Consider the following 11,428-nt stretch of genomic DNA (forward strand, 5'->3'; position numbering starts at 1 on the left):
GCGTGTCCAACGCTGCTGCAGCAGCTTTAATACTTTTAGCATAAATGGAACTTTTTTCAAAAGACTCCGCCCTCTTCAACAGTTAGGACCAGATTATACCTTTATTTTCAGGAAACTTATTAGAACATGATCAGGATCATTGTCAGAGATTTTTTGGGAGAACTGACCTTTTTCTAAGCCCCGCCACCAAAAAGCACCTGTCCAATCATAGCTTAGCAACGGTAACTAGGGAGCTGCAGGCCTGTCAAGCTTTCCATTTGTCTCCATGTTGAACAGGAGAAGAACAATTCATGAGTCTGGAGAGCAACGTCTTTTTGTTGTGAAGCAGAAGAGCACACGTGTGGTGAATGAATTAAACTCTTCATCTGCTCTAACATAAACTGCAAACATTAGCATGTCTGGCTAACTAACGTTAGCTTACCAGCTGCAGTAACTTTACTTGTTAGATCCACTGCATCATTTGTTCTGTGGGGGTTTGAGGAGGAGGATGTGGGCTGATGAAGAATCAAAGATGCGTCTCTCTCTGGCTCGCTGTCTCCGGTCTAAACCTGGTTAGCTTAGCTCTTATCCCGGCTCTCTTCCTGTGGTGATCGTGGTCCAGCTGGTCTGGCTGGGTGACCCGTCTCAAGGTTAATGAGTGTATTTCTGTCATCTATCATGTACATATACCTGCTGTATTTCACCATCTGACCAATGTTAGCTGAGATGTAAGCTAGCTTTAGCCTCAGTCTGTTAGCATTAATGTTATATCATGTACACAGCTGTTAGCTAACTTTACATAAACACTTTCACAGGGTTCTTGTTTTAAAACGTGTCAGATGGAAACATTAAAACATCAGCTGGAGACTCTCAGCTGACTCAAGGAGTTAGCATTAGCATTAGCATTAGCTTACATCAGCAGCTACACTTATGAAATCTGCTTGTGAGTCTTTATTTTAGTGACAAAGTCCACCGTCGTCAGCTGGAAATGAGAATCTGCTGTTGTTTAACTTCTCTAAAGAATCACAGACCTCATGTTTCAACAGTTACTCTCAGTTTACAAGTTAAATCTGCCGCCGTTATCACTGAACTACATAGATGCAGTGTGAGAATGGAAAGTTTGGCAGGCTTAGCAACAGTAACTGAGGAGGGCGGGGCTTAGCACAGGGTCAATTCTGTTGTCGACGTCTCTAAACTCCTCAGACTGTAAACAATGACCAGCGTCCGGAGAAGGAGGCCTGAAAATGACGTCGTCCAGATATCAGACTGGTTACAGCAGACGTCCTGAAACACTGGCGGATAACTTGCTGTCAACAGACAACAGCTGATTAGTTCAGAGATTGATAACACAGTAAACGATCTCTGCTGATTGAAGGTCTGTGAGAAAATAATCATCATTTTCCACCAATAATCACTTCAGTCGTGTTTATCTGATGTTGGAATGAAACTCTTCAGCTCCTGCAGGTGAATCTTCCCGGTGACAGCGGTCACATGACCCAAACTGAACGTGTCTGAGAAGCAGGATTTAAATATTGATTGCTCTGAAAGTTGTTTCCTTATCGGGACGTTTGTGTGTGTGTGTGTGTGTGTGTGTGTGTGTGTGTGTGTGTGTGTGTGTGTTAATATCGGACCTACAAACATCATCTAAGATACTTTACAGCTACTTTAAACTGACGTCAGTGTTAATGAACTCCATCTTTAGTGCAATTAGTTAACATGCTCGGAGCGTAGCGTCCTGTGTCTCACTGCTGATAAACAAACAAACAAACAAAAACAAACATGCTCCAAATGTTTCAGAGAGAATCTCAGCGTGACGTCAGACTTTCTGTGATCCTCTGAAACTCTGAGCGTCCATGTTAACAGGTGAAGGAGGTGCATGATGGGAACAGTCGCAGCCTGAAAACCCTCACAAACATCAGCTGCGCCCGAGAAATGTCAGACTTCATCATCGTCATCCTCATCATCCTGTTGTCAGATCAGAAACACGTCAGCAGCTCCACATCTGAACAGATGAAACTGTCCATCAGTCTGAGGCTGAAAACAAACGTCCAGACTCAACTGATCAATACTCTGATGAACCGATCAATACTATGATTCTATCAGTGATTGGCCTCCTACATGCATCACATCTGTTAACTCATCTGTCCTCTGTAGCAACAGCAGCTAAGCATCACAGATACTGTAGTGTTTATGCAGAACACGCCGGGACAAGTGGTAAAAAAATCACTTCATTCTAATTAGTTAAACTACTTTGATAATCGATTAATGGTTGAAGTAATCGTCTGACATTTTTTACAGATCAAACAACCGATCGATCGACTGCTGTCGTCCTGCTAATGTTTGTTCAAGTGTTCATTTTTCTCATCACTTTGGTTTTAATCAGTTATCTAATGATATAAAAGGAGGTTTCACTCCATGATTGACAGCTGAGCTCGGGGTGGGCAGGGCCTCGACACCATGGCTCCACCCCCAACACTCAGACAGACAGAGTCAGAACAAGATGGCGGAGATATTTTGGACTCATTGTTGGGTAGCGGCAGGAAGAGGAGGCGTGGCGGCCATCTTTTTATATGTTAATGGATCAGACTGACAGTCTGGATGTTTGGATTCAGCCTGAGTCACAACTCAACCTGCAGGACAACAAGACGAAGAACCGGGAGTCGCTGTCTGTTACTGTTCTGCCAGTGTCCAAACATTTGAGGTCAACTTCCTGTTGTTCCTCAGGTCGTGTAACTGGTCACACACACTGATCACAGGTGAGACGAGCCCAACCAGCTGACTCGTTTTTCAATAGTTGGACATGAGATCAAAGTTTAAACATGTTGAAGGAACAGAAGCAGGAAGACTTGTTGTTGTTGTTGTTGTTGTTGTTTTGTTGTTGTTGTTTTGTTGTTGTTGTTTTGTTGTTGTTGTTGTTTTGTTGTTGTTGATGTTGTTGATGTGGTCACATGAAGCAGTTTGTTTTATTGCTGACTGTCACCTCCACAGGAAGTTCTGTCCACGCATCTCCCACCTTCTTCTTCTCTGGTGTTTTAATGAGACAGCACTGTGACTGGATGTGGAGGTTTGAGGAGGAGATCCGGGACTTCAGGACGGGACGACAATCTGACCGTCAAATTATGAATCGTCTTCATCACAGGTCAGCTGACGGGACGCGAACGCTGTCTAGAGAAGACTCGACAGACCGCTACGACCTGCACGCTGTTATAGTCATGTGACTGACTGAGAGAGGTTAGCAACAGGCTAGCTGTTTTGTTCTGTCTGTGATTTGAGCTGTAAAATGATAAAATGATAAAATGATGAATGACGAGATAAACAAACTACAAACTGCGGCGGCAGCTAGCTCCACCCCCAACCCATCTACAGCAGCTCTGTGAGGCTGAACTGAGCTAAATGCTAACGTCAACATGTTAACACACTCACAGTCACAATGCTAACATGTTTAGTAGGTATCAAGTTTTTCTCCATCTCTAATTTGGCGTGTTAGCATGCTACCGTTAGCTAATGATCAGTGAACGCAAAGTGCAGATGAGGCTGATGGGAATGTCTGTAGTTCATACACTGAAGTACTGGACACCTGACCCTCACATGACCCTCACATGACCTTCACCCTGCAGGTCATAGCGGTTTGTGGAGAGCTCCACCCACATGATGACACGTCCAACATGGAGGCTGAAATGGGCGTTGCACTGCGAGCAACATGTCACTGCGACATTTAACAGGACTTCATCAGCTGTCAACAGCCAATCAGATTCCTGTTTGACAACAGATTCGGTTTCTATGACGACTGCTTTATTTTTGAAAGTTCCCATCAAGTCGAAGTCGATGTTTAAGTGTTTTTATTGATCTATATGTCGACTTTAGTCCACGATCGAACCCGGCACTGACAGAAAACTGGTTTTACAGATGTTCTTAACAGGAACAACTATCGACTGTCGACGACTCAACACTCGTTGCTAAATTTATGTCCAATGAAATTGCTTATGACGCAGCAGATTGTGGAGGGAGAAGAAAGTGTGTGGACCGCAGTGTTTGCACAACTTTAGAATTTTATTTAACTTTATTTTGGTGTAACTGATTTTATGGAGAAGATATTTTGTGACGTCCTCCAGCTGCTCCACCTCAACTCTCACTGATTTCATGAACACTGAAGCTACAGAACCAGGCTTGATTTTCACACCAGGACGTCTGTGAGAACGACCGTCACCATGGTAACTACTACACCAATCAAACGGAAAAGAAGTTTCAGCGAGTGAAGACCTAAGTAGTGTACAAATTGGTTGCTAAGTAACGTCCAAGGGTGCATCCAATCAGAACAATACAGTTCATGAAACAGTCACAAGATTCAGGCTACAGATTTCAAAGTGATGTTTTATCCACCGTCACTCTCATTCTCCCTCAAGTTATCAATAATCAATATTCAACATCCTGTTAGACTTTCAAAATAAAGCTTCCTGAGAAACATTTCAGGTTAAAAAAAATCACGGTTTGGGTTAAATTAAGTTCTTTAAACAACCAACACTAACTACTGATCTCACATGGCAACCAAACCCTCATCTGATTTTGTTGATGAAGTCCTCTTTCCTTTGTCTTTGTGCTTCTATCATGGACAAACAGGCCACGTAGTTAAACTGTTTATTGTCTGTCTTCATGATCGAGAGTCTGCGTAGGGTCTTTTATTTTGAAAATCAACCAGATTCTCCCGTTTTCTGTGCCTGACTTCCTACCCATTCGACCTGCTCTGTGCCAACTGACGCGCCATCCATCAAAAATAGACTTGCTGCGTATTCTCTGCAGAGCGCCGCGCCGCACCTGGTGTAAATTACAGCACTGACTCGAATGGAAGCGTATCTCTGTGTCCCGAGTGCCGCAGCGCAGCCGCAGCCGCAGCCGCAGCCGCAGCGCAGCTGCACCTGGTGTAAATTAGGGGTAAGTGAGCAAACTGGAATGGAACCAGTTCCCAGTCCCTCCAGGACTTCGCGGGTCTTTTTTGAGATTATTGAAGCCTGAAATTTCTGATTTCACAGCCACTTTTCTTAAAAAAGTGATACATGTTGCAAAACTTTTTTTGCAGTGAAATTCCAGGACAAAAAGAAAATTAGAAAAGAAAGTTGTGATTTTTTTGTATAATTCATAAAAATCAAAGGCAGCTTGTTCCAGGGAGAACAGAGCAGAACCACGGTTCTGTGTGGGTTAGTGACCGAATGAGTCAAACTAAATCCGGTCGCTCTCAAATGAAGTCTGATGGATAATCAATCAGATATATTGATCGATCCATGTGCTCGCAGTGTGTCCCGTCAGCCTGTCTGACCTTTGACCCCGCCCTTCAACCAATCAGACACGGAGTTGTATGGCTGCCGTTTCACCTGTCCGCAGACTCCACTCCCTGATGACATCACAGCGCTCCTGACCCAACATGGAATCCAGGTGACGGGTGAGGAAACGGGGTCAGAACTGAAGTGTGAGCGCAGACGATGAGTTCAGTGACACGTCGTTTTATAAAAAAGGACATCACTACGAAAAAATGCATCAGCCGGTTTAAAATCTGCAGCGCTTCAATATAAAGTGCTTCATTACATTGTTACGTTTTTACAGTTTCTTATTAAAATATCGTTTTCCCTGGAGTGAAACCATAGTAAACATGTTACACGTTGGTAAAAATAAACATTTGGAATGTCTCTTTTTTTAAGAAGTCCCATTGGCTGATTTTGGTCAAGCTGAACTCGTCCCCGGAGCCTGAAACAGGAAACATGGAGTTAAAACGTTCTTCATCAAACACACACACACACACACACACACACACACACACACACACAAAGACACACACACACACACAAAGACACACACACACACACAAAGACACAGGATGGAGGTGAGAGTGGAGGATCATGGGAAGTCAGGTGGTGAAATATAAAGTATTTTATTTCTTTCACATCGTCTCTAAAATCACAGTCGCTCCAAACGTTTCAGATCAATAAATCTGGTCATCCTGTACGACACGGCGTGCAGCGTGCAGGAGGGAGCGAGGACCAATCAGCTGCTCCCGAGCTGCCGAATTTTTAACGTGTTAAATGTTGGTGAGTCGATTTGCCTGAACCCCTGATTTTTATTTCCCTCTGCTGGTTTCCTCCTGTTCAGAAACTTTCACACCTTTTTACTTTTTAATTTTCACAACCTGTTTCTGTACAGCATCGGTTCCCAACCTGGGGTCAGGGCCTCCTGAGGGCCGCGTCAGAGATCACAGAGGGTCTGCAAGACTTCTGAGGTCCTCAAAATCAGATTTACATGTCAACTAAAATCTCAATTTCAGGGTTTGTTTATCTTTCCAAAGTCAGAGTCAAACTCTTTCCAGTCTGTTCCAGCTGCTTCCAGTCTGTTCCAGTCTGTTCCAGCTGCTTCCAGTCTGTTCCAGTCTGTTCCAGCTGCTTCCAGTCTGTTCCAGTCTGTTCCAGTCTGTTCCAGCTGCTTCCAGTCTGTTCCAGCTGCTTCCAGTCTGTTCCCAGTCTGTTCCCAGTCTGTTCCCAGTCTGTTCCCAGTCTGTTCCGGTCTGTTCCAGCTGCTTCCAGTCTGTTCCAGTCTGTTCCAGCTGCTTCCAGTCTGTTCCAGTCTGTTCCCAGTCTGTTCCAGCTGCTTCCAGTCTGTTCCAGTCTGTTCCAGTCTGTTCCAGTCTGTTCCAGTCTGTTCCAGCTGCTTCCAGTCTGTTCCAGTCTGTTCCAGCTGCTTCCAGTCTGTTCCAGCTGCTTCCAGTCTGTTCCAGTCTGTTCCCAGTCTGTTCCCAGTCTGTTCCCAGTCTGTTCCGGTCTGTTCCAGTCTGTTCCAGTCTGTTCCCAGTCTGTTCCGGTCTGTTCCAGTCTGTTCCCAGTCTGTTCCGGTCTGTTCCCAGTCTGTTCCGGTCTGTTCCAATCTGTTCCCAGTCTGTTCCGGTCTGTTCCCAGTCTGTTCCGGTCTGTTCCGGTCTGTTCCCAGTCTGTTCCAGTCTGTTCCGGTCTGTTCCAGTCTGTTCCCAGTCTGTTCCGGTCTGTTCCAATCTGTTCCCAGTCTGTTCCGGTCTGTTCCAATCTGTTCCCAGTCTGTTCCGGTCTGTTCCCAGTCTGTTCCGGTCTGTTCCGGTCTGTTCCCAGTCTGTTCCAGTCTGTTCCGGTCTGTTCCAGTCTGTTCCCAGTCTGTTCCGGTCTGTTCCAATCTGTTCCCAGTCTGTTCCGGTCTGTTCCAATCTGTTCCCAGTCTGTTCCGGTCTGTTCCCAGTCTGTTCCGGTCTGTTCCGGTCTGTTCCCAGTCTGTTCCAGTCTGTTCCGGTCTGTTCCAGTCTGTTCCCAGTCTGTTCCAGTCTGTTCCGGTCTGTTCCAGTCTGTTCCCAGTCTGTTCCGGTCTGTTCCAATCTGTTCCCAGTCTGTTCCAGTCTGTTCCCAGTCTGTTCCAGTCTGTTCCCAGTCTGTTCCGGTCTGTTCCAGTCTGTTCCCAGTCTGTTCCGGTCTGTTCCCAGTCTGTTCCGGTCTGTTCCCAGTCTGTTCCGGTCTGTTCCCAGTCTGTTCCCAGTCTGTTCCGGTCTGTTCCCAGTCTGTTCCGGTCTGTTCCCAGTCTGTTCCAGTCTGTTCCGGTCTGTTCCCAGTCTGTTCCAATCTGTTCCCAGTCTGTTCCCAGTCTGTTCCGGTCTGTTCCCAGTCTGTTCCGGTCTGTTCCAATCTGTTCCCAGTCTGTTCCGGTCTGTTCCCAGTCTGTTCCGGTCTGTTCCGGTCTGTTCCCAGTCTGTTCCAGTCTGTTCCGGTCTGTTCCCAGTCTGTTCCAATCTGTTCCCAGTCTGTTCCCAGTCTGTTCCGGTCTGTTCCGGTCTGTTCCCAGTCTGTTCCAGTCTGTTCCGGTCTGTTCCCAGTCTGTTCCAATCTGTTCCCAGTCTGTTCCAGTCTGTTCCAGCTGTGTTAATAACATATTTATATTTTTTTAAAAGATGATTTCACGTCTTCTGTGCTTTTATCAACCAAAACGTTTCATGTTTCTAAACGTGTCACCGGCTGAGAATTTTGTACATTCTCCTTAACTCGTAGTTGAAAATCCTAACAATTGATTAATTGATTAATCATTCATATTTAATAATATTTCATTTTCTTGTTTTTTTCTTTTTTAAGTTTAAGTGCAATTAAAGTAATTTCTAGACTACTGATTAATTATTACCAATCAATCTTAGTGACTAATCATTAACTTCCTATACAATCTGGCTCAGTAAATATCTGACTTATTTTATTTCATGAGGTTTGGAACCACTGCTGTACAGAGTTTATAAAGTCCTACAGCTGTTTCCAGCTGCAATAACGTTGTCTCATTAACGTGACGCTGCAAACAGCTGCAAACAGCTGCAGACAGCTGCCACGTCTCCTGAAGACATTAACGCTCACACCTCGTCCTCCTCAGCAGAGAAATGCTGCTGCAAATATCAAACATCCAGAAAAAAGGTCCCATTTCTCATGGAAAGATTTAAAGGAAAGGGACAAATATTTTCTGAACATGTAAACTCTTAAAAAGACATAAATGTTCAGTGTTATTGTAATTAAATTTAAAAGTGGAGTGCTGTCAGTTTCAGGTCGTCTGCAGCATCTGGTGGCCAAAAAATACATTATTTTGTTATTTTTATTCTTTAAAATTCACCAGAATGCAGTAAACTATGAAACTTCTGAGGTCTCAAGTCTGAACTGCGTCTGCACCAAACAGAGAGCCTGTTGCCACGGAGACACGACACAAATACGGACGGTAAAAACATCGCTAGCTTATCTGCAGGTCTCTCTGCTAGAAGTTCGAGTCGGACTGTCCACGTTTTAAAGTTTGGACAGACGAACCGGGCAGCACGGTTCTGACTTGTTAGCATTATCGCTAACAAATAAACTTCTAGCTGCCTCTGAGCTTTCAAACAAATCTTTATTGACAATTGTCAACAGTTCGAATGATCTGCAGGTTGATGGGCTGTTTTATTTTCCATGTGACCGATCAGACCGACGTGAGATTTGGCTTCACATCGCAGATGATTTACCAAAAAATAAAACTGTACAGTGTCTGACCAGCTTTACAGGAAGCAGAGCAGGTTCCAGTGGAAGCGAGGACCCAGCAGACACTTTTTCTAACAAGCAACTTCAAACAAACTTTTTTTTTTTGTTCCAACTGTCAAACTGCTGTCAAACACCTGAGACATTTAATTACAAACAAAAGAGTCGGGATGTTGTGGAGAATAAAAGAAAAACAGAATCCAGTGATCTGAAAATCGTTTTCAGACTATTTTTCAACTGACAAAATTGTGAAAGAACTAATTTTTCACCATTTTCGGATATTTAAAAAACACTTTTCCACCCATATTCAGTTGAGCCCAGAACAAAGACGAGATATTTAATGTTCAAACCGATAAAACTTTATTGTTCCTCTGGTCCAAAACGCTGAAAGAACAGCTGATGTATCACAGTAAACTGTCCCAACAGAACGACAAAACAATAAAGTTTATCAGTTTGAACATTAAATATCTCGAGTCTGAAGCTGGATCACAAACATGTTCATGTAAACAGAAGAGGAGCAGAAAGCTTCATCATCATCATCATCATCACTGAGTTCTTTATCTGCTGAGTCCTGAAGGCACCACGGTGAGAAAATAAACAAACAGACAAATAAATAAATATATATAAGGCCAAAAACACAAACAAACAAACAAAGAGCTGCAGCAACATTTATAAATTCATTACAAAATGTTTCAAATTCAAAAATACAAAAGTAAAAAATAAATAAATAAAATTAAAAATAAACAGAAAGTCAATGAAGAGGCTGGTGATGAAGATGATGGTGAGATGATGATGAGGCAGGTTAGCATGCTCAGGACAAGCGTCTGTTAGCATGCATCCATTAGCACGTGTGTTAGCAGGCAGCGGTGACAGTGGCTGATTTGGTGCAGGTGCTGCAGGGGGCGGGGCTTGGCGCGTGCAGCAGGCTGACAAACAGGAAGAGGGTGGAAGTGGGCAGGTAGACACAGAGGAAGAGGACGACGTCCTCGCTGAGACAGAGGACAAAACCGCTCTGCTCCGTCAGCACCCAGTCCACCAGCACCCCCACCAGCAGGTAGTACACCTGGAACTCCTGAAGCTCCTCCCACTCCCCCCCACCTGCGTCCAGCCCTGTCCCCGCCTCGTCCGATGTGCTTTTCCGCCTGGCCACGCCCCCTTCACCGCCGCTACAGTCACTCACCATGGGCTTCATCTCCGCCCCCTCCGACACCACCTCCTTCACCCGGCTCCGCCCACGCTCCACCGCCCGCTCCAACCGCCGGCTGCTCTCCACAAACTCCTGCAGGGGTGGGGCCACATGAGGGAGGGGAGGGGTCACAGGGAAGGGAAGACAGAGAGGTGGAGTCAGAAGGACAAACAAACCCCCATAATTCTCTTCAGCACGATGCTGGGCGGGTCCCATAGGTGTTTAAATTTAAAATGTCAACAGGAAGTCATTAAAGCCCCTGGAGGGCGCCAAGGTTTACAGCGATTTTAGAACAGCTGAGGGGTGTTTTTAGGAAAATAAAACAAACTATTTTATTTACTATTACTCTATTGTTTGTTATTCACAGTAATAAAATAATAAAACAATGAGACAGTGAGGACGTCTCAAACTCCTCCTGTCTTCACGTCATGATGAACGCTGTCGACACGAAGCTAACCCTATACTTCAATTATCTCTCCTCGTCTCTTCTGTCGGGCTGCTGACGGCGCGTCAGCCCCGCGGTGCGCTCTGGTGAAGCGTCTGACGGCGCGTCAGCCCCGCGGTGCGCTCTGGTGAAGCGTGTGACGGCGCGTCAGCCCCGCGATGCGCTCTGGTGAAGCGTGTGACGGCGCGTCAACCCCGCGATGCGCTCTGGTGAAGCGTGTGACGGCGCGTCAGCCCCGCGATGCGCTCTGGTGAAGCGTGTGACGGCGCGTCAGCCCCGCGATGCGCTCTGGTGAAGCGTGTGACGGCGCGTCAGCCCCGCGATGCGCTCTGGTGAAGCGTGTGACGGCGCGTCAGCCCCGCGATGCGCTCTGGTGAAGCGTGTGACGGCGCGTCAACCCCGCGGTGCGCTCTGGTGAAGCGTCTGACGGCGCGTCAACCCCGCGGTGCGCTCTGGTGAAGCGTGTGACGGCGCGTCAGCCCCGCGGTGCGCTCTGGTGAAGCGTCTGACGGCGCGTCAGCTGCGCTCCGTTTCTATCCCTCCTCTCTGCTTCCATCACTGTTAGTTTTGTGGTTTGTGGTGATTTAGAGACTCGGTTTGTAAAGTTTACAGTCATGATGTCATGATGTTGCATTGATCTGTGGACCATGATGCAGATAAAAAACAACCACTGAGTTCCTGAGAGACTAAAGACAAGTTGCAGAGAAGACATTTTCCCTCAGAGCTGCTGGTGGACATCAGTGAGTCCACTTCTCTGTTCATTTTCATAAAATGATAATATGTGCG

General features: G+C 45.8%; 1 protein-coding gene across 2 annotated transcripts in view; it reads right to left on the bottom strand.

Moving 5' to 3' along the window:
* Window positions 1-5,522: 5,522 nt before the first annotated feature.
* Window positions 5,523-11,428, bottom strand: part of slc44a1b (solute carrier family 44 member 1b) — a 30,475-nt gene continuing 24,569 nt past the window's right edge. Inside the window, exons 15-16 of one of the 2 annotated variants that reach the window (XM_084718501.1) lie at window positions 10,192-10,290; window positions 5,523-5,715 (exon numbers count right to left, since the gene is read on the bottom strand). In XM_084718501.1, coding sequence (XP_084574627.1) covers window positions 5,692-5,715; window positions 10,192-10,290 — 123 coding nt within the window. In that variant the 3' untranslated portion in view covers window positions 5,523-5,691. Of the gene's footprint in view, window positions 5,716-9,820; window positions 10,291-11,428 lie in introns of those variants that run through there. The other variant, XM_084718500.1, reaches the window with a different exon arrangement.

This window comes from Lutjanus erythropterus, chromosome 5, assembly GCF_056507025.1.
Source record: "Lutjanus erythropterus isolate fLutEry1 chromosome 5, fLutEry1.hap2, whole genome shotgun sequence".
In the NCBI taxonomy this organism is placed as follows: Eukaryota; Metazoa; Chordata; class Actinopteri; order Lutjaniformes; family Lutjanidae; genus Lutjanus; species Lutjanus erythropterus.